At 43.8% G+C, this 27,877-nt stretch overlaps 1 protein-coding gene across 1 annotated transcript; it reads right to left on the bottom strand.

Moving 5' to 3' along the window:
• On the bottom strand, positions 1–27,877 carry LOC103190758 (nectin-1-like). Its single transcript, XM_007911644.2, has 2 exons — positions 27,730–27,877; positions 1–2,566 (listed from the first exon to the last, which is right to left on the bottom strand). Exons 1-2 carry the CDS (start codon positions 27,875–27,877, stop codon positions 2,049–2,051), a joined length of 666 nt encoding a protein of 221 aa, XP_007909835.2. The 3' UTR covers positions 1–2,048.

The raw sequence follows: 27,877 nt of genomic DNA on the forward strand, positions 1-27,877 counted from the left end.
TATGATAAGGCGCTATATCAAATGCAAGGATTATTATTATTATTTGCTGACTGTGACAGTAGTTTTGTAATTCAAATAAATCTTTGTAAAGCACAAGTAAAATCCTGAAAAAGTAGTATAGTGTTCAGTCTCACTATTGTCTGATCAAGGTTAATAAGTCAGGAACCCAACAAGAAGTTAAAACTCATACTAAGGCTTGCAGCCATTGGCAGCTCCCCTCAGGCTGTTTTGTAAAAAGCTGCCTGACTTTGTGTTTCCAGTTTCTGTTTGCATCTGCTTCTGTTTGGCTGAAGTGTGGGCTGTGCATTCCTGATCACGGAATGTCAAGGCTACATGTAAATCTACTGGCTTGCATTCTGGAGATGGTCTTTAAATTTACCAGAGTAATAAAGTGTTACATTTTAGAGTTACTGGTATCTTCCTTCTACTCCCTTTGTTAAACAAAGGCAAATGCTGATACATCAAGATTTGTGCAACAAAAACACTCTGTGTGTGATTAGCTGAGAACATGGGCTCAATTGTCTGCTTGTTTGTGTCTCTATAATGTCCTTATGGTAATATTGTGGGAGATGGAACACTGATTGTGCAGGACTGCTGCCCACACACCAGCAATAAATTGAACTCTATCAGAAATGAAGTGGGAAGAGGTCAGGAGTTGGAACATTGGAATGCATAGCTGGTGAAAGCTCTGCTCCTGCTACTTTTCCCTCTACACTGATGAATTCCCAAGTATCAAACCATTTACAAAAATATCCATTTAATTGTGTGATGAGTCTGTGTAAATGTGGATTTGACAATTCATTGGCAGCTAGCCTCATGTCAGATGTAAATACACACAGTGGTTCAGTCTCCAGACAAGCCTCACTGAGTTGCTGTTCACTTGTTATTTCTAAATAACAAAATAACGCACTTATATTGAAGCAAAGCTCCTATACACACAATTACTCTTTAACGACACAGCGTTGCCTGCGACAACTGCCACATTCACTCTGCAACATACAGCTAATTTCTTACCAAGGTTGCATAAAGTCAGCTCAAAGTATAATCTGGTGTTACAAATCTAAAAAATTCATTATTTTTACGTAATTGAGTTTACAACATCACACACTGCATGGAGAACATTTTTAAATATTTAGAAACATGCATGGATTAAACCAAACAATTTAATCCACATCTTTATATTCTGTGGCCATGCTTCCTAGAAGCTGGCCATCAAGGCTGGTTCTGCAAACATCCTGCCAGGCTGCACGTGGTTAAGACATTTACTGAGAAGATATAAAAAAACTAAACCCTCACATATGTGTATACTGTAAGATGGGAAGAGAATTTAATTCAAAGAGAGAACAAATACTCCAGGTCAGGCAAATTAATTTCCAAGCCCAGGAACTGTACAATAAATCTTTGACTTAAAGGTACCATGTCATTTAAACACCCAATTGGGAATTATTGTGGCAGTATTGTGGTGTGCGATTCAAATAAAATTAGGATTCAGAAAGTATTTATCTCATCAACAAATCATGGAGCAATTTTAACCATTTACTGACTGGATATTAAGGACCATTCACTGAAGCACAAAGCTCATTCTCTGAATTGTAACAGTTATTGATCAACAAATCAATATTAGCAAAGGGAACAGTTATTTCTTACCAAGAAAAAGTAAACTTGGTAAGTAAATTTTCACTACCCAGTGCTGGTAAGTTAATAGTGTGTCCAGCTTTAGTCAGTGCTTAATAATAAATGATGGTTACTAAGTTAATGCAGTCATAGAGGGTCAGGTAGCCTGACCTGAGACACAACTTGATGTCTGTTTGGTAGACATTAGGTTTTAGAACAAGTCCAATTTGTATTGTGAGATTCTTGTGTTCAATTAATATCATATACATAAGCTTTTTAAGTTTTTAGAACAAAATTTATTCTTAATGAAATGTAAAAAATAAACCACAATGTAATGGTTAGGATTTTAGCTCAGGTTAATTAACTCTTTACAAAGAGATGACCTGTGAGGAGGTCAGGACATTGTAGCCCTGTCTAGTGCCAGAGATCTGCCTCTACACATACCACTCCTTCTTTGAAATTATGGAGCCATCATTCTGTGACACCATGTCTTCCGTTAGCTCAGGCTGATACTGGAAGCTTAGGGTCCGGTCATCAAAGTCATCCTGTGTGTCTCCCTCGTCAACAGTGAAGTAAGGGCGCTTGGAGTCCACATCAAAGTCTGCTCCCTCTCGCATAACCTTTCGCTCATTTTCATAGCTCACGTTGATGGGAGAGGGTTTTTTATCCTCATCAGATTCTTCCTGGTATGGTACATGTTGGGGAGCAGAGGTCATGATGCCAGCCTTGCTGTACCCATTGCCAAACACATGTTTCTTTGTGCTGTAGTCTCCTTTGAAGGTTTGTTGCCTTTTGCGGAGGACGATGAAAGCTACGACGGCGATGAGGATGACGAGCGCGACACCTCCCACGATGGCTCCAATCAAGAGATTGTTGTTGTTGTTGCCGTCTCGGATGCCATCCTCGGGCGCTCTGCTTTTGCCTTTGTCAGGTGGTAGGATTTGAGGGGATTCTGGGTAGGAAAAGACAGATGGAAGGGACAGTGTCAGTCCCGTGATTTGAAAGATGAGGTAAAAAGGGAAACGGGAAGGGGAGACAGAGGGAAGGGAGAAAGATGCCTAAATTAACTATACGTAAGATGCTGTCTGACATCCTCATCATCCTTACAGCAGTATGTCACCAATATCAAAGGCTGACCTGAGAGTTAGCATCCCACTGTCCTCCACAAACTGTTTGATACTTACATGGACTGAAAAATATTGCTGCTTCACAAATGGACAAACTATCTACATTTCTACCAAGAATACTACGGATCACAGTATCTCTGGTACATCACCAGCATCAGTTGCACTTATGTTCTGTACATACGTACAAAGCCGTAAGCTGTATACACACACAAAACTATTAGTAATGCCACAACCCACACCCAAGGAGTAGTTTCAGACCAGCAGTAGCCTTTAACACAGGCATTCTATGCACAGGTATCTGTGATACTTTGGTGTGTGTGGTGGGGTACACACCAAACCTCAGCCCTCCCACATACTCCAAACTCCACCCCCCCCACAGACACCAAACCCTCCCCCCACACACCAAACCTCATAGCCCCCCCCACAACAGACACCAACCCTCATATCCCCCCCCACAACACACACCAACTCTCATATCTCCCCCACAACACACACCAACCCTCATACCCCCCCCCACAACACACACCAACCCTCATACCCCCCCCACAACAGACACCAACCCTCATACCCCCCCCCCACAACAGACACCAACCCTCATACCCCCCCCCCCCACAACAGACACCAACCCTCATACCCCCCCCCCACAACAGACACCAAACCTCATATCCCCCCCACAACAGACACCAACTCTCATACCCCCCCCCACAACAGACACCAAACCTCATATCCCCCCCACAACAGACACCAACCCTCATACCCCCCCCCCACAACAGACACCAACCTTCATACCCCCCCCACAACAGACACCAACCCTCATACCCCCCCCCACAACAGACACCAACCCTCATACCCCCCCCCACAACAGACACCAACCCTCATACCCCCCCCCCACAACAGACACCAAACCTCATATCCCCCCAAAACAGACACCAACCCTCATATCCCCCCACAACAGACACCAACCTTCATATACCCCCCCAACACACACCAACCCTCATATCCCCCTCACAACATACAACAAACCTCATATCCCCCCCCACAACACACACCAACCCTCATATCCCCCCCACAACACACACCAGCGCTCATATCCCCCCCAACACACACCAAACCTCATATCCCCCACCCCAACGCACACCAAACCTCTTATTGCCCCCACCCCACAACGCACAGCAAACCTCATATCCCACGCCCCAACGTACACCAAACCTCATATTCCTCCCCCAACACACACCAAACCTCCCCTCCCACACACACACCAAACCTCATCACCCTCAACACACACACCAAACTTCCCCTCCCCCCCACACACCAAACTTCCCCTCCCACACACACACCAAACCCCCCCTCCCACACACACACCAAACCCCCCTCCCACACACACACCAAACCCCCCCTCCCACACACACACCAACCCCCCCTCCCACACACACACCAAACCCCCCCTCCCACACACACACCAAACCTCCCCTCCCACACACACACCAAACCTCATCACCCCCTACACACACACACACAACAAGATTACATGTGTATAGCGCCTTTCACGTCAGAGGATGGCCCAAGGAACTGGACAGTGACAGCATTTCAGACCAGAGCTGGGGTCAGTGGGGGAGAAGGGAGGGGAAGGGGGTTGACCAATGGCATGGTCGAAGAAGAGGGTTTTGAGGCGGGACTTGAAGGAGGCTAAGGAGGCGGAGTGATTGGGGGATGGAATTCCACACCAAACCTCATACCCTCTCCCCCCACACACACCAGACTTCATATCCTCCCACACACACACAAACACCAAACCTCATATCCGCCCCCTACCCCCACATACACATCAAACCTCATACGCTGCTGCAAGAAATGTCAGACACATATAGAGCTCTCTCTTGGTTACTCGTACACAGTTATTTACCTTAACTCTAAGGAGATGTTGCTAAAAGAAGCAGAAAGCAGTACATCTCAGCAAACACCAGAAGGAACACCAGAAATTAAATTCAAAAGTTGAAAATTTTCAGCGTAAAATATAATTGAGGCTTCACAAATAGACAAACAGATTCACTTCTAAAATGCCCTCTTTCATGGTTTCACACATGGTTCTTGCCACGATTTGTTCTCCCAAATAAGCATTAATTGTTAAAGTCAGTTTTTATTCATGAAATACGAACCTGAATAATTTGAGGCCCATTGTTTACTGTTGCCAAAAAAAGGGAGAGGGAAACAAATTGGAGGTAGAATTTATCACCTATCCCCCTATGGAAATTCAGTCTACATTGATTTATTTTGGAATACCTGCTTATATACAGTGTTATGCACACAGATTCTATGAACTTACCTACATGCACAATGGTGTAACCATCTTAGTGAAAAAAAAGCAAAACATATTTTTAATGATCTTTGGAAATAGATGTTGTAGACAAACATATTGCTAATCTTGCATTAAATCCAACTCCATGCTACCTGAGTGAACGGTGAAATTTCTTCATAACAGAATCGTCACAGGCCATGGGTATTTATAAGCAATCTTCCTGTTGTGCATTGTTTGTGCAAATTGTCTCATCTTCATCAAGGTCAACATTATAAATAGCAACAACACAACAGAACAATACAGCAGTGTTCCAGCACAGTAGGTTTTTAGTTTGCATTGGTTTAAAATTATTTTGTAAGAGTTTTTATGTGGAACTGATAAGTCTCAAACTGCAATGTTCTCATTTTCAACAAGGTAGGTGTTCTGCTACATGCAAACCGTAGAGCCAATGATTTCATTGTAACCCAAGTGAAGGAGTCAACTTCACTTAAAGCCACTGCTTTGCTGCAATTGCTTTTTTAATTTTTTTGTCAGATTATTTCCAGTCTAATGTATAGAGTTTAGATTTCATTTTAAGATTCGTAAGTGTATAAATCTGCAGAACAGGTTGAAAAGCTTTTAATCCACACCGTGTACAGTGCGACCATCTGTTACCTGCAGTATTGTTGAGTCCAGTTAATGGAATATTTAAATCTGTTACTTTAGATATTGCAAATACCTATTGGTGTGACCTCAGGTCGCAGTTATGGTCAACTGTATTATACATTAACTTTTTTTAAGATAATAATTATGGGCAGGAAACAGTTTTCCTCCCCTTCAAGATTTTGCGAATGGACCCAAGCGCAAATCTTAGCTGCTCCCCTAACGACTAATCAAGAAAGGTTTGGCTGTTAAAGACAAATTGTTCAAACATGTAATAATTTTAGATGTCTTGAATAATCTGTTGAGACAAAATCTGCAGCTGGATCAATCCAGGGAAAAGATGAACATATTAAATGAATCCCAATATGCCGACACAGTGGTCTCCAAGCTCACAGTCCCTCCAGTGTCTGGTACAATCCTCAGAGACACATGATGGGTCCTTAGCTAAGGACAAAGAGAAGGTTAGAGAAACTGAATTCCACACTTCAGCAATGTGCTAAGGCTGCTGGTTAGATGTGCCATGTGGTCCAAGTTAGTGGAAATCTGAGACTGTCTCTTGTAGATGTGATTTACAAGGTGAGACCTACTTGAAGTCAGCAGGCACAAAGTAGGAACTATTATTGGAATATGAAACATCTCCTCAGGGTTAAGAAGCCAAGATATTTCTGGCTGAAAGTTCCTCATTATATGCAAAACTTCTCACTACCACTCCAGAGAAAGCTGAGTGGAACAGATATACAGGTGCTGTAGTTATCTTATGACAAAGTTAGGTAAAATTTGAAGGGAAGAGCCCGATAGGGGGTGAGTGGTAAATTGCTTACTGGTACAGAACGGGTAGATCCTAGGAAAGCAGGCACATTCCAAGTATTTAGAAATAATCTACATTCCATAATGACTGACAAAGAAAGATACAGATAACCAACAGTGGCCTACTCAACGCTCGAGTTTGTCAACACTATCAGATTTCTTGTTCTTTGCATTTCTCTCCATGTGTCTTAAATTGCATCCTTTCATACCCTCTTCTTCCTCTGCTGTTTTGCCTATGGCTCAAGCATCTCTGCACCCATTGCCTCTCCCTTTCACAGGCCGAAAACTGACTTTTACTCCAAAATCATCCTGGAGGCCAAAAACAACCCAAAGATACTGATCTCCACCTTCCATCACCTGCTCCATGCACCCCCTCAAGTTCCCTCTATCCTCAAACGCTAAATGCGAAGAGATCCTAGACTTCTTCACTTCAAAGATTGAAAATATCTGCTTGGCTGCATCGTCCTCCCACCCTTTCATACTACCATCCCATTTCCAACTTGCTCTTCCCTGCCATAGTCCTGGAATGCATTGTTGTAGGTCAACTTTGGTCACATCTCTCCCTCACGAGGCCCTGCAGTCTGGTTTTCACTGGGCTCACAGCACAGAGACAGCACTTGTCAAAGTCACAAACAACATTCTCTATATCTGTGACCAGGGCTCCCTCTGCCTCCGCATCCTGCTGCATCTCTCTGCCACGTTCGACATAGTCGACCACGCCATCCTCTTCTACTGCCTCTACTCCCTCATCCACTTTAGTGGGACCCCACTTGCATGGTTCGAGTCCTACTTAACCAACCACCTCCACTTCATCTCGGCAAATGGTTTCTCCGGACACCTGTGGGGTATTCCAGGACTCCATCCTTGGCCTCTTCTTTTCCTTATCTATATTATCTGTTGGTGATGTCAACTGCAGACACTGGGTAAACTTCCACATGTTTGCGGATGACACAGAAATCTACTCTGCTTCCTCCAGCTGCGAATCCAGGTCACTGATGTTCCATCAGCTTGTCTGGCAGACACCAGGGCCTGGATGAGCGTAAACTTCTTACAACTGAAAGTGGACAAGACGGAAGCCGTACTCCTTGGCTCCTGTCAACGTCTTCACTTCTGTGGATCTGACCTCCTAAACCTCCCCAGCCTCTCCGAATCAGTGTGCAATCTAGGCGTCTGCTTCAACCCCTAACTGTCCTTCCTTCCCCACATCCGGTCCCTGACCAGGACTGCCTTCCTCCAGCTCCATCACATTGCCCACCTCCGACCAGAACTTACCCCCAATGCAGCCGAAACCCTCGTCCATGTCTTTGCCGGTCTCCTCAGCTCCACTATTCAAAAATTCCAGCTCATTCAGAACTCTGTTGTCCGCATACCTACCCAGACCAAACTCCTTACCCAATTCTCACAAGTTCTGGCCAGGCTCCACTGTCTCCCCATTACCGAATGGATCGACTTGGAGATCCTCACGCTCATGTTCAAATCCCTTCACTCCTTGGCACCACCCTACCTCTCTGACCTCCGCACTCCCCAATCCACCACCCAACGCCTCCGCTCAACCTGCACTGACCTCCTGCTTGTCCCTCACACCCTCTGCTCCACCATTGGAAATTGTGCATTCAGCCACTCGCCCCCAAACTCTGGAACATTCTCCCTCAATCCCTCCGCCTTGCCGCCTCTCTCCCCCTTTTCAAGTCCCGGCTGAAAACCTTCCTTTTTGACCATGCTTACAGCCACCTCCCCCCACCGCAGCTTGGGGTTGGGAACCATTATTATGCGCTCTGAGACGCTACCCTGAGTGGAAGGTGCTATAAAAGTGCAAATTCTTGTTGTTGCTTCCTCTTAACTTGGTTCCTCTACTTCTGTTCTTTGGGTCACAGTTTCTTTTCTCCTTTTTTTTTAAATTCAATCGCCTCTGTCCTATCTGACTATCAATTATCTCACAAGATCAAAGCCCTAGCCCTGTTCTGGCTCACTCCTCCAGCTGCTCTCCTGTACCATCCTTTTAGCAACAGGATCATATTTCTGTAACCCAGATATATCCCAACAGTTTGTCTCATTGCATCACTACCATGCTGGCCATGGAGCTCCATGTATAAGCCACATGAAAGCTGTTATACCTGCAAAACATCACACTTAAGGAACTTTTAGATGCAACTTTTATTGCTTAACAAAGCTGCAAAAATTACCCCTCGTTTAGATTTCTCAGAATCAGCTGCACTATATACATAGATGAAATCTGTTATGATTCAGAAAGCAAATAGTTCTTCATACAGCTCCATAGAATAACCAGTTAGCAGGATATTTGATGCCCGCTCTCCAATGGAAGACTCCACCTGACTCCACCTGAGCTAGGCATCACACCCTCTTAATGGGATTATTGGTTCTGTAAACTCAATTTAAAGTTGAAAAGTAAATGGGGTATTTGGATGCAATCCAATTTATTTGTTTGAGACTTGATTTGACATATATTGTGCACCAGTTATTACAGTGCACTTCAGGTACAACGCCAGACTCTGGGCTTGGTGTAAAAGACTAGCTCAAAGTAGCTTTACCTTGAGCGGTACTGTACAGGCTCAGACTGTATGATCTGCTCAGACCAGGCATTAATGTAGTTCACCCAGTCTCAGACTTTTGCAACAACTGACAGCCCAGCTCAGGACTGAATGTAGAGCCAGCTCAGTGCTCAGGGATCTGATGTCAGACTGCACTGGTTGGAAATGGCTTTTCAATTTATAAAATAAACAGAAGTAAATACAATAGTCGGGAGCATCTGCTTCTCAAATTTCATATAAAATTTGTCCAATATTATTTTACTACAATTTCTTTCCAGGAGTTAGATTTTTTTTCATAAATCACATTTGTAGATGGATTTAAAGATTTAAAAATATGGAGGTGATAGTGTCCATTTTTAAAACTCATTCACTTTATCATCTACTTAGTTCAGTGTGCCAACTGGGAGCCCTACAGCTCATAAGCAGTGCACACACTGTTCAAATAACAGATCACTTGTGTCAGCAGCAGTCAATGATCCAGAGAGAGAGGGGAGAGAGTGTGAGGGAGAAAGACAGGGAGAGGTAGAAACAGAGAGAGAGAGAGAGAGAGAGAGATGGAGAGCGCAAGACACAGAGACACTCACAAGTAAAAACAGATGGTTGAGCAAGAGGTCAAGGAGAATGTGACATTCATCTTTTATCAACAGATCAAGATAATCCTCTAAATGTGTGCTACAGTCAATTCTCAAATTATCAATCATCACTATGGATAATATCAAAGCCTTTTAGGAACTTCTAGGAACATAGAACAGGAGTAGCCATTCCACCCTTGAGCCTGTTCTGCCATTCTACTAGATCTGGCAGATCTGTACCTCAACTCCAAATATCCGCCTTTTTCCCATATCCCTTGACACTCTTACTTATTAAAAATCAATCCACCTCAGTCTTAAAAATTTGGAGGGCCTTGCATGCGAGGATTTTGAACACTATTGTCTGGGGGATGGGGAGCTAGTGGAGCTGGCTCTATCGAGCTTAGATGTGATGAACACGTAGATAAGGATTTCAGTGGCCTGAGGGGTGAGGCAGCGGTGGAGCTAGGTGATGTTGCGGAGGTGGGGCAAGGCGGAGATGGTCATGGCATGGCTGAGGGGTAGAAAGGACAGTTGAGGGTCAAACAAGATGCCAAGGTTCTGAACTGGCTCAGTCAGTGAGGTGGAGTGTGCAACCATGGAGCACATTCCAACATTCAAACTAAATCCTATAAAAAAAAGCACATTATAACAGAGCTGTGCTGCATTTAGATTTCTTATTAAGCACTGGGCCGCTGCGCTGTGTGGGGTTGCTATATAAATGCAAGTTATTATTACAGAACTTGGTCAGTTGTGACACTGATGGCCATTCTCAGGACAGAAATCATTTGCGTAACTTTCTGTTATCCCATGTATCAGTACCAGTATCTGTATCAGCAATGTCTTCCTGCTTTAGTTACTAGATATTGGTGTTGAACTGCGCACATTAACCAGATTCCCCTAATGGCAGTAGCATTTTATATTGGAGATATCCTGGTGGAAACTCAATACCTGTACTTCCATATAAAACAAGTTCTTATCCTCCAGTACAGAAAGAGACTGCTTTATGTGTTAGCTGCAGAACAAACACAATTATCTGAAACACACCCTTTTAAGTTTAACCTATAGCTGCTGCAAACCATTTTAGTGATTAGCTTTTTTTAAAATATGGGTGTTAATCTTGAAAGCATTTCATAAAAACATAAGAAATAGGAGTAGGCCATTTGACCCCTCAAGCCTACCACTTCATTTAATAATATATGGCTGATCTTCTAACCTAATTCCATTTACCCGCCCTATTCCCAAAGTATACTGTCACTTCACTTTACATTGTATCCTGTGAAGTGCTTTGAGATTTCTCGAAGATTTGATAAGATGCTGCATCAAATGCATTATTATTATTAATTAATTATGCAGCACCTTGTCAAATCTTCGAGAAATCTCAAAGCACTTCACAGGATACAATGTAAAGTGAATTGACAGTATACTTTGGGAATAGGGCGGGTAAATGGAATTAGGTTAGAAGATCAGCCATATATTATTATATATGCATATATTATTATGGATTATTATTATTATTGTGACCCTAACAAAGACAGCCCAGTGACCTGGCTGAAAGAATACTTTGTGGTGACTTCTAACCTTAACTGACCCAATGCTTCATTCTGTTAGTTAGATTGGTGAAGAATCAATGAATCTGGCAACCGTCAATGTCAGTTAACATAGATCAAATGAAATAACTCTTGACCTCCCTTCCAAAGACTCCGTGCTTTTCAACAATCCCATCACAAAATCCAACTGTAGAATTAATTAATTAATAAGCCTGATTCCTGAAGGTTCAGGTGTTTTGGTCAAAACGTTTACTCCTAAGTATCAGTTCTGTGTCACTGTATTCCACTTAATTTTGAAACTTAATTTCAATGAATAACTAGAGTTTAGAAAAACATGGGGAATGTCACTATTTGCAAAAAGACAGGTAGTTCTAGTAAGTCCTCACATTGAGAGACTAGTGCTAAGGAGGGGTTACATTCCTACTGCAAAATAAAGACATTGAACATTTTATTCTTTTATTATAATTACAATCCTTGAATTATCTCTTTCTTTCTACCCAATTTAATACTTTTTTTTAGTTAAAGGATCATTGGCATTATCATTAACAAAATAGTGGGCAGTTTATAAAACTTAACAGAATATTGATGATCTAAGTATCTGCCCTGCCAAGATTCTACTTGATTGTGAAGATTTTTTCTGGAAATGATACTGAATAACAAGGTTTGAAAAAACAGCTGAATTCTGAAAAGATATCAGTTAGAATGCTCCTGAATCACTCTCTGCTGAAACCTGCAATTGTGTCATGTATGATGTGTACATGGTTACAATACAGTCTTTCACATTGGGAGCGTGTGAATCGAGTGGAAAAAACAGGGGGAAAAAATCTGCTAATATTATTGTAATGGATATTAGATGGTAATTTACACACCAATATCTTTTCAGACAGGTTTGATCTCTTGAATGCTGGTGGTATTGAATAAAGCTTACTTTGAACTATTTGAGGATTTATTAAGCAACACACAGATGTGTTAAGAAGGCTGTGTGCTGCTGTTTCCTGCCAGGCTTGTAACCAAACAGTATTTTTTAATCAATTGTCAGGACCTTGGCTGCTGGATCAACAGGTGGGAGGTGGGTGTGAGCTCACTGCAGACAGCTGGCAACCAGGAGCTGATTACTGAATTATCACAAGTACAATTGGACTGTGTATGAACGCGAGACCGCAGAAGGCACACTGCCAATATTTACACATCATTACTGGGTAACCAGGGAGGCTTATTTTTCAGGTTTCAGTGAGCTGGACCATGAAAGAATATTGCTGCTTCTTGCACAAAATACTTCACTTTCATCACACATGGGAGAATGAGATCACAGAGAAAGTCTAAGAACACATTCTGTTCAAAATACTTTATGAAAATATATTAGCAAATAATTAATACGATTTTATCACTGCAAATATTTGTCAACGTGCCACCATTTTGGGTGGTCATCACCTGGGCCAATAGAAAAAGGCGCAAATGTGTCAAAAATTACAGGAAATTTTGACAAAGTCTGTAGAAAATTTCAGCGATTTGATTGGTACTATTGAGGTATATTTTACTGTCAACCTACATTTTTTCACTTTATTGATAAAAACTAAAAATGAGGAAATAACACATGTTAAGATTGTTGCAAATTTAAAAAAATTATTTCTTGTTTAACAAAAACTAGATGGCCCATTTGGAGTGGGGGAGAACATCAGGGTAGGCTTGAAGACCCTGGCGATCCGCCAAAAAACAAACAGGGTTACAGGATCTCCTGCCTCTCAGGGCTCAGCCCCGCAAACAGACACAGACACACACACACACAGACACAAAGAGAGACATACAGAGAGACTCACACACACACACACTCACAGACAAAGAGACACACATTCGCAGAGATAAGAGACACACACTCAGACACAAAGAGACATGTCACACACGTATAGAAGAGACACACACACTCACAAACACATACATACAGAGGAGACACATTGATATAGACACAGAGAGAAAGAGGCACATAGACACACCCACAAACAAATAGAGAAACCCACACTCACATAGAGACACTCAAGCAAACGCATGTACAGACAACCTCATCAGTGGGGCCTCTGAGTGGAGCGAAGCCTATTTGCCGCTTGTGCCACACCGCATATGCGTGTCCGGACCCGCTCCACCCACAATGATGCTGATAAACAGCTGAGAGGTGGGGCCAGAAACTACATTTTATAGCGGGTTTGCAGCAGAGGCGCTGTTTATAGCGGATTCTACGGAAAAAGTACGGCTGCACTTTTCTATTGGCCCAGGTCAGGGTGCTCCAACCTTTTGGCTGCTGAGGACCGGATTCCCTATTTGAGAAAGGTCCGTGAGCCTCATAAGAAATATTTTGTGTTTCTCTTCCAGAAACATAACAACATTGACACAGCACCTTTTTCGACACTGCCAGATGGGCACCTGAGTTGGGGTGGGACCCCGAGGGAGGTGGGATGGGGAGGGGAAAAGATGACCGAAAGCATGGTCAAAGAGTTAGTTCTTGATGTGCTCTGAAAGAGAGGAGTGAGGGAGAGAGTTGGAGCAACTCCAGGAATGGAACTCTAGAGAGCAGGGGCAAAATGGCGACTGTAGGGCAGATAGGGTGGGAGGCATGAAGCAAACCAGTGTTTGTTGGGCAAAGGTAATAGGCGGGATGGGAAATAGAGTTAGGGGGAAATGAAGGACGTAGAAAAGTTTGTCATTGAGGAAAGAGGGAGCTTTCTGTGAGTTAACTGCACGGCACATATCTTGGGATCTCTCCTTGGTTTCCCCCCGCAGTGGCCGAGGTAGACTCTAATCATCTGTCCTGAGAGTGAACCACGAAATGCTGCCCTCACTTCTCCTCTCTCTCCTCTCACACTTTTTTGTTTCTCTCTCCTGTCCTTTCCCTCGTGTTCTCTCTCTCTTGCGCACTCTCTCTCCCTCTCTCACATTCACTCAGTCTCTTCTCTCACACTCACTCTATCACCCTCTCAATTTGCTCTCTCCCTCTCTGTTTCTTTCGCCCCACATCTCTCTCAATCTCCCCCCCCTCTCCTCTCACTCAGACACTCTCTCTCCCGTCTCTTCCCCCCCTTCACAAACTCTCTCAACTCTCTCTATTCCCCCTTCCCCCACCTTCCCCACTCGCCCCACCTTCCCCGCCCTCCCTCTCTGTCCCTCATTGTGCCCCTCCGCCTCTGTGCCCCTCTCCGCCTCTGCCCCCCTCTCCCTTCCCCCACTGCCCCCCCTCTCTCTGCGCCCCCCCACCCTCCCTCTGCCCCCTCCCTCTCTCTGCCACCCGCTTCCTCCCTCACTCTCTGCCACCCCCTCCCTCTGCTCCCCCCCACCCTCCCTCTCTGCCCCCCTCCCCCTCTCTGCCCCCCTCCCCCTCTCTGCCACCCCCTCCCTCTCTCTCTACTCCCCCCCACCCTCCCTCTCTGCCCCCTCCCCCTCTCTGCCCCCCTCCCCCTCTCTGCCACCCCCTCCCCCTCTCTGCCACCCCCTCCCTCTCTCTCTGCTCCCCCCCACCCTCCCTCTCTGCCCCCCTCCCCCTCTCTGCCACCCCCTTCCTCCCTCCCTCTGCCACCCCGTCCTCCCTCCCTCTCTGCCACCTCCTCCCTCTCTCTCTGCTCCCCCCTCCCTCCCTCTCTGCCCCCTCTCTCTGCCACCCCTCCCTCCCTGCCACCCCCTCTCTCTCTGCCCCCCTTCTCTCTCTGCCCACCCCCTTCCCTCTCTGTCCCCCTCCCCCTCCTCGTTTCTCAATCTCTCTTTCTCTCCCAATCAACCGTGAGGGCCATTATGTGAAGCGGCAGGAGTCGGTGGTTGCTAAAGACGCGGTGGCTAAGGGGACAGGCTTTCCTTCCCCTCAGCTCGGGTACACTCTGCAATAACGACTGGTATTATTTTCACTTTCGGCTCTGCGTCTTCCCAACCACTGGCTCCTGCCGCTGCCCTGGGGGGTCGTTCACCAGGGAGGGAGGGAATGGAAGTTGGAATGTTGGAAATGGTCGCAGGCCGGATAAAATCACCCGCTGGGCCACGCTGGCCCAGGTCATCATCACTCAGTTCATTCACTGTCTCAGACAGGAAAGTTGCAGGTTAGCTTTCAGTAACTCAATTTATTTTAAATCGAGGGGGACAACCCTATGGGAACCTATCCAGAGCATTCAACCCCAGCAATCCAGAATATCATCTGTGCATTGCTGTACTGTGACCGGCATTATGCTTTTGTGCAGGGCCATTCTGGATTGGTTCCTATATCTAATTCTGTGAGTTTCTCCCATTTATTCATTTTTAATATTGACCATTTCCCCATTGCTGGTTACAGGTTTAAAGCCACAGTAGATGTTTGTTTCTCAGCTCGATCTTCAGGGCTCCTGTGGTTTGATTACACAGGCTGTATTAAACAGGATCACCATCTCCTGATCAAGATCCTGTTCTACTGCAGCCTGTGGGTCACATGAGCTTACTTTCTCGGCTCAATACTTCTGCTTCCTGGGGTTCAAAGATTAAACTGATTAAAAATTTGCCAGTGGTGGTTTCCTCATCCTCTACGTTCCACCATCGGCGCTCTTGCTTTCAGTCATTGTGCCTTGACACTTTCGAACTCTCCCTCAATCTCTCTGCTTTGCCCCCTCCTTCCCCTTTGTCAGATCACACCTCAAGACCTTCCTTTTCAACTGTGCTTACGGGCCTCCTCCCTCCCCCCCAACTCGGCCTCAAGCTCCACCACTGTTAAGCTCCCCGAGATGCTACCCTGCCTAAAGGGTGCTATATAAATGCAAGTTGTTGCTGTTTATTTTGCCATTTTTAGTCATTTGGGAACTGTAATGGCAAGAAATCTAAGGCATTCAAATCCATCTCATAAAAGACTCAAGCTACAGGAGACAGTGCACACAAATATCAAAGACATTTAAGAAATTATTTGCTGCCCAACGGTCTGATCAATCCAGTAGATAGCCAGCTTCTCTCATTTTCAGCCTGGTTAATATTCCAATTGAACAGCAAGACGGGTGTGACAGGTCAAATCCTTACAATGGTCACCAATTTGAATCTATAGTAGATGTTTATTTTGCAACTGTGCTCGCAAGGAAATTGGAACATGTAGATTTTTAATATAAATTTTAAAAGCTTACTATAAATTTAGTGCATCTAATCATTTTTCTAATGTTCTTCCCATTGGCATATTCCATTCTGCTCTTGGTCCCAGTCTCCTCACATTGGTGTGCAGTACCACAGGCTTCAGTACCAATACCAAGCCCAAGTGACCACTGTTCATGTGTGACCACTCTTTGGTTAGTGGAATGAATGGGTTGGATGGTTGTTTTTATGAAAGGCATAATTCGACAGTCACAGGTGTTAGTTTGAGTACTGCCAAAACGTCGACCAGAAATCACCGCTTCCTCACCGAACTGAAGGAGGTTCTAATGCATTGCTCTCGCTTGGAACTATTTAGAACTAGTTTGTACTCTAATCTTATTCCTCATCCCACTTTTTTCAAGACTGTTCATTCACAAAATTGAACATAATTAAAGGAGGATTCCGTTAACAAGGATTAGCATCTGGTTTGTGAGAATGGATTAAAGGAAAATTGCATGAGATGCACTGTGTCTGAGCCACCTGTTCAAAATTTACCTATCTTTAATATTTAATTAGGCACAAGGTCGGAAATCCCAATTCTATCATGGCTATTATGACATATTCTTTTCCAAGTTCAGTTGTGTCTGTATAACAGTGAATGGTCACAAATAGCTGTGAAAGATACATTTACACTGGGTACTGTACATTGAAAAAAAACTTCCCAAAAAGCACACTTTTAGAAGCAGAAAAACTCAGATGAGCAAAATTCTGTTGACTCGTCATTTTAAGCAAAATAGCTCAAATGATAACTTATTTACTCAAACTGTATACGGGTCACTCTGTTGCAGTGTTTTATTTAATCATCGGCATGGCCACTGATACATAAACATTTTATCATGAAATATGCATATATAGACAGTGAAGAAGTAGTTTGAATACCCAATAAATCAGCATAAGATATTTAATTGAATATCAAATTAGATATGGTTATTGACCAGCCCACTCTCCCATCTTGGGTAATCGAATTGTCATGGGAAAGAAGTTTCTTGATTTCTTTAAGTTTTTTTTAATTCAAAATGCATGCATAAGTCTTTAAGACATTTAGCTCACACACAAATACAAGAAACTGAAAAGGAATTGGCATACAATAATTGCCTACAGTAATTGGCATACATTAGCTGCATGGATCCATAAGCTGCAAGCACATTGTTAACAGTGTGCAGCAAAAATGACCACAGACAAAATAATCTTATTTTTGTTTGCCATCCAATCATTAAGTGTAGTCCTGGACACTTCATACTTTGTTGTAACTGCTGATTTGCTTTGTCTATTGACAAGTTATCAGAGGCATTTTACTTGGAAACACAGTCTTAAAGGTGTGAAAACCTGACAAGTTAGGAGTTATGAGATACCCAGGGTGATTAGTTATCAGGTGAACATAATCAACATTTCTTATGGGAAATAGTTGGGATATTGATTGATTGACAAGTTATATGGGATGAATAATCAGTTTCACTGTAGTTTTAAAACTACTTCACTAAACAACTTCTAAACTGACTTGATTTAGTTAACAGCGGTAATAGTTAAAACTTTTCTAAAAAAAAACATAAATAAGCCATGTATTAATGAAAAATGCAATAGGCATGCTCAAGCCAAAGAAAAGCAGGAAGCAATCACCCAAACAAACCCAAGATACATGCAGCATCAGCTTTCCAGAGATGTCTAGGAGGTTTGAACTTTCAATCTCTGGCCAAAATAGGGCCAGGAAACAGTTGAACAAGTTAATTTGAGTCTCACTAACCAAATAGGATTAGATAAGGGAAGTTGGTTACTGGCAGCGCATTGATATGAGGGGAAATGGAAATACTTTCACTGTCTCAAATTACTTCAACACTTCAAGACATGGCATACAGCCTAGTACAGTGCTATGAAATATAACTATTACAGCTATCTAGTGAGGTCTGTCTGATGGTTATTCCGTTACTGTTTCAGTGACTGGAATGACTCAAGCTTTCAGTTCTGAAAAGGTGCATAAACTGTATCTCAACTTCTGCGTGAGTGAGCTGTTCTAACTTGCAGTACTAATGGCTGATGGATCAAACCCATGCACCTCACTAATCACATTCAGGACACAGCAAAAGATAAGAACCGACAGTTCCTCAGAGCCGAATGTTAAGATGTCACATTCCACTGATTAGTCACATGCTGGAGGAATGCTTTGAGGAATCAATCCAGCACATGTGTTACAACCTCATTAAGTACATCTGTATTTAGATTAGTTTTTCAAAAAAGATAGAACAGGCACACACAGTTTATGTCACTGTGTAAGATTTTATTGTGTCTAAAAGGTAGGGCCACCTTTTGGTAGCAGAATCTTTGACACAACTCAGAATTAGAAAATTACTAAGGAGGCAGAGTTCAGTAAGAGCTCTCTTGCTGCAAATAGCAACTCAGTCTTGAGGAATGCACTGCATTTCTGTCCTTATCGGAGGGGCACAATTAACCGTAAAACCCAGTGTATTATGAGGATTAACATGACTAGTGTTTAATAAGTGCTCCTCACCTCTGGGTGGGGAACAATCTTATTCAGAACCTCATGAAATTGGGAAAGACCCCCCCTCCCCCCACTCCACCAAGTCTGCTAATGCTGATTTCTTCTAAATAACAGATTTGTTACTGTAATGTGTAGTGACTGTATTGTGGTGGTGAATGCTTCAGTCCATGTTCACTTTGCATCATCGATGATCTTTCACCTTATAATTTCACGACTTAACATCTGCTCCCATTTTAAGATTCCAAAGTCTTCAACGAGTTTACAATAATAACAATCCTTGCATTTCATATAGAGCCTTATCATGTCCAAGACGTTTCAAAGCACTTCACAGAATATACTGTAAACTGAATTGATTATATTTTGTGGGTGAAACTCATCAGCCAATTGTGCACTGCTGTGTCCCACAAGCAGTCATGGAGTGAGTTACTAATTTTTAATTTTTTTAATTTTTCTTGAAGGAATTATTACGCCCGGAAAAGCGATCTGCCAAGTGATTAACCAAAAATTCCTATTTATTTCTAGGTAAACAGAGGCGTGTGGAGTAAGGTAACTTGCCCAACATTTCGCCCTGCCTAGAATCGAAACTTGTGAGATCGCTTGCTTGCGAGACGAGTGCTCTAACAGAACTCTAAGGTAGAAATCCTCAAACACAATGTCGCTTGTAACTATGAAAACAGTTCTCCAAAGATTTACCGATACACTCTTAAGCTTTTATGAGCTTCACATGTGGATTTATTGATTAGATCTCAGTCCTCAGGGTTAGTTGCACTCATTCACACACTTACAAAGTTATAAATAATCTCCCAGAACCCAGCAGGATCTCTCAATATTCAGTACATATATAGAGACTAAATAAAGCTTACTACGTACTGTTCTCTTTTATAATCAAACCTTCAGGGTCGGATAGATTGTTTTTAGAAACAGGAAAAAAAACTATAAATTTCCGAGTAACATTAAACCATCATCTGTGACTGTGCAAAGATTCTAGAGGGAATTATTTCACAAGCACTACGGATATATAAAGCCTCATCGTTCCTCAAAGTGCTTCCATGCACCATTACCTCAGCCTCACCAAACTCTACTGGTTTCGAGTATCTCCCGTAACATGCTTGTGCTGATTTAATTTCCTCCATGATCTTGCACATCTCTAATCTCCTCTACATCCCACTCTTCCTCAGCACGTAACCCCCAGATGCATTTTTTTTGCTGACTTCTCCTCTTTCCTCTAACACCTCATCTTGGGAGACTTACCACCACTTCGCTGCTGCCTGTCCTATTTCAGCCTTCCTCTCCTCCCTCGAGCTCACCGTCCACATCAAATGCCTAAACCACATCCACTCTCTGACCCTCACTTGTCCTGACCTCAGCACTTTTATTGAAAGTAAAATGCTACTGAATCTTAATATACTGAAGGACCAAGATGTCTTCACTGGGGTATAGTGTGGGAGAATAAAAATGCATATTCTGTTGAAGATTGGAGGCGGTGAGCAGAGAATTCAAAGAATATACAGTTCGGAAACAGGCCATTCGGCCCAACCAACCCATACTGGTGCTAGTACTCCACACAAGTCTTCATCTATTCCTTACCCATACCCTTCAATTCTTCTCTCCCTCAAGTGAAGGTCTAGCTTCCTATTGAATGCATCTACACTATTTGATTCAACCGCTGCTTCAAGCAGCGAGTTCCTCTCCAGACTCAATATTTCATACATATTTTTATATTTAGTGTTTTCATTTTCAAAAGGCCATAAAAACGCTAATTTAAAAACACACCATCCAACAGCCCGAATCTCATCTTTACCCGCCAAGTCCGAGGCAGATGGAACTGTCAGCTCAAGTACACAATTTACTATGCTTTAAGGTATTTTTATGAAAATTGAAATTTAATTTCAAGTCCATCCAACCAGCTGCAATCTTTATTTCTATTAAGATAATTTAATTATTAACAACTGCACAGGCTCTGGCTAAGAAACGTGTAAACTATTCAGTGTTGTACTCAGGACTGAAGGCAATTTCTCTCCACAGCTCCTCACTAAGGTTTCTGTTTATATTAATCTGCTATCTTGGTCTTTTTTCTTTTTCACTACTGTCTTGTCTTATATCACTGAAATGCTACCCCCCTTTAACCACAGGCAATGTGCTGCAATAAATGTGATGACATCAATACTAACTTACTGGGAAATAATTTGCAGTGGACTACCAAACATTCTTTTTCCATTAAATATGGGCAGACAACATCGAAAGTCCAGTTTTCCATTACTCTTTCTAACTTTTCTCACCCACTTCCACTTAAACACTCTTATTAACTTAATATTTCCTCTCAACTTTCTCAGATTGGTCTCTCTGTAACTATTGGTCTTTCACACGATATGTCCCTTTCACAGTCCATTCCATTTCTCATGTATATCTCTGACTGAATTTCAGTGAGTGGGTTGCCACTGCAAATGTACATAACACCCAAGGAAACAGTATGCTTCATGGACTAAATGACACACACAAGTGTGTACCAACCCAAGCACACACACACACACACACACACAGTATGATTGATGGCTCCTCAATTTCAAATTAAGTGGTGACAATTCCAGCATCATATTCCCATTATCAACGATTCAGAGAACAATTTGTTTTGATCGCTGCCTGCAGATAGTTTTCTACAATGTACATATAAAGCACTAGCCTTGATCCATTCACTCAGCCAATCCTATTACATGACTTCATTCCCTTGGTACAGTGTCCCTCAGCTCATCCTGTTTGTCTTATTCGTTCTCTCCTACATGGTACCCTCAATTTGCTCCAAGCTCAACTCAGTTTCCTCTTTCAAAACTGCCTCCAAGCATTTAACACTTTCAGTGCTGTTTATGTGCCACTCAAGCTTCTCCCTCTACTCCAGTAATTAACCTTCAATGTTATTTCACAGGTCAGTCAACACCAAAACAATTTTTCCTCCCCCAGCCCACAAAAAACAGACCCCTCAAAAGCCTGATCTTCCTAATTATCAGTTAACAGGGAAGAATGGTTCTTCCCCAATATCTCAGGAGAGCAAGCACAAGAAATAAAATCACAAATGACTACAAGCAACACTGCCAACACAGTCAATGAAAGAGCAATGCAGCAAACAACAAAATTACATTTGTATAGCACCTTTCACGTCAGGAGGACATCCCAAGGCTCTGGACAGCGAAGGGTTTTGGATCTGAGCTTGGGGTCGGGATCGGAGAGGGTGGAGGGCAGTGGGGGAAGCAGGAAGAGGAGAGGACACGGGCTGCAGAGTTCTGGATGATCTGCAGCCTATGGAGGGAGGAGTTGGGGAGGCCAACAAGCATTGTTCCCCTCTCCCCGAGATGCATAGTCAAGTCTCGATATAATGAAAGCATGTATGAGGGTTTCGGGGGCCTGCGTTGTGAGACAGTGGTGGAGCCTGGCGATGTTGCGGAGGTGGGGAAGGCAGAAAGGGTCATGGTGTAGATGTGGGGTAGAAAGGATAGTTGAGGGTCAAACTGGATGCCAAGATTCCAGACTGGCTTAGCAAGGTTGAGAGTGTGCAACCATGGATGGTGATGATGTCAGCACTTGAGGTATGGAGGTGTTGACAGGAGTCAATCAGGAGAGCCTCGGACTTGTTGATGTTCAACTGAAGAAATTTAGCTCTCATCCAAGACTTGATGTCTGACAGATATTCTGTCAGGACAGCAGTGGTCCTGGAGTCGAGGGTGGAGGCAGAGAGGTAGAGTTGGGAGTCATCCGCATACATGTTGACCCCATGTCTGTGGATAATATCACCAAGAGGGAGCACAGAGTTATTGAAGAGGAGGGGACTAAGGACAGAGCCCTGAGGAACACTGCACGAGAAGATGCAGGGGCTAGAAGAGAAGCCGTTTGTGGAGATGACGTGGAGGCAGTGTGAGAGGTACGATTTGAACCAGTCAAGGACAGAGCTGTGAAGGTTGAGGTGGTGGATAAGGATAGAGTGGTCGACGCTGTCTAAGGCAGCAGAGAGGTCAACAAGGATGAGGAGGCAGAGGGAGCCCTGGTCGCAGATGAACAGAATATCATTTGTCACTTGACCAGGTCTGTTCCTGTGCTGTGGGCGGCACGGAAACCCGATTGGAGGGGTTCGAGAAGGGAGTGGTAGGAGAGGAAAGAGCGAAGCAACGACTCGTTCCAGGACCTGGGAGAGGAAAGGGAGGTTGGAGATGGGGCGGTAGCTTGAGAGTAGAGATGGGTCCAGGAAGGGTTTTTTTAAGGGTAGGAGTGATGACGGTGTTTTTTAATAGGGTGGGAACTGTACCAGTGGACAGGGAGAGGTTTACAATGTCTGTGAGAAGAGGGCAAGGAGGTGGAGCTAGCGTGGAGTCCGATACCCCAAACGGCATCCAGATCTAACGCGGGGACTGTGCCGCGCGGAGCTAACGTGGCATTTGCTGCCTTGGCCATCGCTGACTCTCCTGGTGAACATCCAACCAGAGATCGGCTGCTGCGTGACGTCACATCCACTCAACAGCTTTGAATTTTTCAGCCTAGACTCACTGGGACTATAACACTGTCCCCCTCTCCCCATGATGACCCACACCAGCGGGCTAACTGCCGTGGTGGCAGGGTAGCTCTCACTCCCGGTCCCCCCTCGGCCTATCCCCATACTCCACTGGAACCTTCCCCTGCTTTGAGCACTTTATCCTTTATCACCCCTCCAACTTTTCCCTCAAAATTCTCCTTATCTATTGTCCTCTCAGCCACCTTCCTCCCCGACATCTCCACCTGCCTATCTTCTCTCTCCCTCTGCGCCGAACGCCTCCTCATTCAAGGCGACTTCAACCTTTACTTCACCCCTCCTGCTTTACCTCTGCTGACTTCTCCTCCCTTATTTCCTCCCTCAACCTCTCCCTCCAAATCCACTTCACTCCCTCAATCTGGTGATCACTCAGGGCCTCACCGTCTCGGACCTCACCATCATTGACAAAGCGATCTTGGACCATCACTTCATCTCCCTTAACTCCTCAATCCCTCTCCCCACTGCCACCCAACCCACCTTCATCTCATACAACCCCTGGAAAAAAATCTCCCCACTTCCCTCTCGGCTGCCTTAAGAGTCATTTAAACTCCTTCCCTTCTGGCTTCCTCCCTCAATTACCTATTCTACTCGGTCACTCTTCTCCACAGCTCCCTTTCCTCCACTCTCGATTCCCTCGCTCCCCTCTTTTCCCGAACCATTTCCTATTCACGTAAATCACTATGGTACACCAACCATCTCCGCTCCCTTGAAGCACAGTTGTGTGGAACTTAACGGTCCATCGGCAGATTTGGCTGGAGCTTAACAAATCCTACCACTCTGCTCTCCCCTACGCTTGGAGGCCAAGAACAACCCTAGGCTCCTCTTCTCCATCACCAACCGGCTCCTCCACCCACCCTCTCATGTCTCACCCATCCTCACCTCCAATGCCAACTGCAAGGTGATGCTGGAGTTCCTCGAATCCAAAGTCGAGGGGATCCGCTCAGCTGCCTCTGCCATTCCGTCTACTATACCACCCCATCTCCCCTCCACCCGGCCCTACCCATCCATCCTTCCACGCCTCTCTCACCATCATGATAACTCGCATGAAACTGACCACCTGCTCCCTCGACCCATTCCGACTCCACCACCAGCAAAGGTGGAGCAAATCACCCTACATTTATACACACGTATGCAAGGCAAATTTGTCTTCCAATGCGAATATAGAACACACCTATGTCAGGAGGATATCGCAAAACATTTCACAAGATTTATTGTAAAGTGTAGTGTGTATGTTTTGTAGGCAAACATGGTAGCCAATTTGTACACAGCAATGTCCACAAATAGCCAGGAAGCAAGTGACTGATTGTATCTAGGATTGCTGGTGAGGACACCGCGAGAAACCTCGAAAAATGCAGGGCTCCCACAGCACTACATTGGAGTGTCAGTCTAGACTATGTGGCGCTTGAACCCAGCACCTCTGACTCAGAGGCAACCAATTGCTATCAATTGATCCAGGGTGACAATGTTGACTAGCAGGCACAGATGACACCGACAGGGTTGTATACACAATACCTAAAACATCTGGTCACTTTCAATATATAGTACTATCTGTAATGAACTCTGTTCACCCACAGTTGTATCTAACTGGGAAAGACTTGGCACTTCCTCATCGTTTGCCCCATCTAAAAACTGGGAGCTTCTCCCAATCAGGGACAATTACACAATTATGATACCAGGAATGGGAACCTTAGCTATGAGGACAGGCTGGAGAAGTTAGGACTTTTCCCATTAGAGCAGAGAAGGTTACGCGGGGACTGATAGAGGTGTTCAAGATCATGAAAGATTTCGACAGGCGAGATAGGGAAAAGCTGTTTCCGCTGGTAGGTGTGTCTGTGACTCGTGTCACAGTCTTAAGATATCTACCAAAAGAAGCAGAGGGGAGGTTAGAAGAAATGTTTTCACTCAGCGAGTTGTTCCAATTTGGAATGATCTGCCTGAAAGGGCAGTGAAGTCCGATTCGATAACAGCTTTTAAGAGAGAACTGGACAGGTATCTGGGGAAGATGGTTTGCAGGGTTATGGGGAGAAAGCTGGTGATTGGGGTTAGTGAAAGTGATTTGCTCTGTCAAAGAGCCGGCACTGACTCGATGGGCTGAATGGTCTCCTTCTGTGCCGTAATATTCTATGATTGATCTAGAAGGAACGCATTGCTTGAAAGTGTGGTCGAGGCCGATTCGATAACAACTTTTAAAAACCCGGTGGACGGGTATTTGAGGACGACGGGTTTGCAGGTTATGGGAAAGGGCTGACATTAATTGCTCTATTCAAAGAGCTGGCACACTTGATGGGCCGAAGGGCTCTTTTTGTGCTGTACGATTCTATGATTCTAAGGCACTCCCGTGTTCTAAATCCTTTACAATGTTCTGAGTAAGTGAGGAGCAGAAATTCCAACAGCTTCAGACTCTTTGAGATGTCTAGGAGGATTATTATTATTAACATACTCATGAACATCCAAGTACACATGCATACTATTGTACAAATATGCACAAATACAGATGTAAGATCACTTGCTCTTGCGCACACGCACACACAAATGAAAGGTTTGACACAAGTCTCTCTACAGTATCTCAGGGCAGCTTTACAGAGCAAGGGGGATGATGGACAACCAATCACTTTGTTTCATCAATAAGCTCAGGCTAATGCCTTCATGAAGTTTATGAGCAGTTCATTGACAATCCATAGTCTCCATATCTCGCTCACATCTGGTGGAAGGGTCCGTGCAGCTACCTCCAGTCCAAATTGAGCTTGGTTGTCTTGTCTACGATCAGCTGCAGGGACTTAAGATCCTGGGCAGAGCCTGATTCAGGATCCACAAATTCCTTCTGGTTCAGCAGCTTAGGTTGCATTATCAGCCAGTTCCTGTTGTTCTCATTCTTCTTGCCCTCTTTTTCAGGATGTTTACATTCCTGGGCTTCACATTCTATGAGTTTCACAGGATAATTAAACGGCCTTTTTCATGGGCCTGGCCAATCAGATCCCCACAGCTTTGGGTCCACAGGACACCTGTCTTGTATGTGAACCCAATTTATACTTTATAATGGGATTTCCCTATATTACCTGCACGCTACCGCCTCATCTGCTGAGGTTCCTTCTTCCAACTATCGTGTCATTTGTTAGCCTAGGATGATTTACCACTGACCACAAGCAATTGATTGATGAAACTAGTTGTCTTGTCTACAGTAACAGGAAACAGAAATCTGTGGCTTTTCCATTCTCATCAGGAGACGTTAATAGAAATGAAAAAGGATATAGAGTGAGAGGCAATAACCAAAGAAATGTCAGTGATAATCGTGTCACAAGGAAGGAGTTGATTGATGTTGTGGCCAACACTGATAATGGATAAACTGGAACAGTTGATACCTGGCTGATATCAGAGAAGACATTCTTTTTATAACTGCTGCACTGAGGTACGAGATCCCCTAGCTACACAACTTATTGCTGATAGAAGGTTACACAGAAACAGTTGGGTCTATCAATAACTTTAATTGACATCATTTCATGATCAGCCAACAAGAGGCACAATCATAGCAAGGCTGGGTGAACTTGATCAACACGCATCCCTGCCGATTACTCCTGTCAGTTTAAAGTATATTCCAGACTTAATCAAGTGTTTTTACATTCTAATGTTGGCGAGTAGCACAATCTATACCTTGCAATTACGATTGGATAGCAACATTCTCTCTCTGTAGAAATACAATAACACATAGAATAATGTCATAACATCGCAGCATCACTGGAGCAATCCATTAAGTATGTTATTCATTTGGTAGTTGAAACTTTGAGTGCACTGCAATCATTTAGTAGGAATTATGTTATGAAGAACTGAAAGCATCCACTGTCGAAATTCCAATTGAGTCTCAATTGAATTGCTCTGCATTTAGAAAGTGAATTAGTGAATTTAAGAGCCAAATTCTTCCCAACATCCCAAAGGAGTTAAGGTTCAGACTCAACTTAGTAAACAAATATGCAGTATATGCAATATACATTAAAAGGGCCGCCTGCCTTTCCGTCACAGCACACTGAAAACCCAGAAGCATTACATCTTTGTGCCCCAACTGCTTTAGGAATTCAGTAATTTGCGTTGAAACTGATATAACTGTACTGCTAAGGCAAAGCACTCTGATCAGCACTTTTTAATTTCTTAATTGTTAAATCTGATCTATCAGTAACTATGGATTGACAGCAGCAGCAGTTTCTCCATCTTTGTTTTATTGGTCTTATCAATCTGTATTGAAATGTGTGAATTGCTCATTATTTAGTGCAAAGGGAGCACAGCAAAGTATTTAGAGTTCATTGCGAAAGCTTTGAGAATACACCAATCCGCACACCAGTCATGCAGTTAGACATTGCGAAGTTAGCAGCTTTCAGATCAGCAAAGCCTTCATTAATATAGGGGTTTCAGGAATTGGTCCTACCTGTTACGTTGACCTCAACGAGACCCGATCTTGTGCCGATCGCATTGGTAGCTTCACAGACATAAGTCCCCGCAAGGTCATAGGTCACAGTCCCTTTGAAGAACAGGGTGTTTGTTCTGTATTTCCACATTTTCAGGCAATGACCCAT

Source organism: Callorhinchus milii, unplaced genomic scaffold (assembly GCF_018977255.1).
Source record: "Callorhinchus milii isolate IMCB2004 unplaced genomic scaffold, IMCB_Cmil_1.0 Scaffold25, whole genome shotgun sequence".
In the NCBI taxonomy this organism is placed as follows: Eukaryota; Metazoa; Chordata; class Chondrichthyes; order Chimaeriformes; family Callorhinchidae; genus Callorhinchus; species Callorhinchus milii.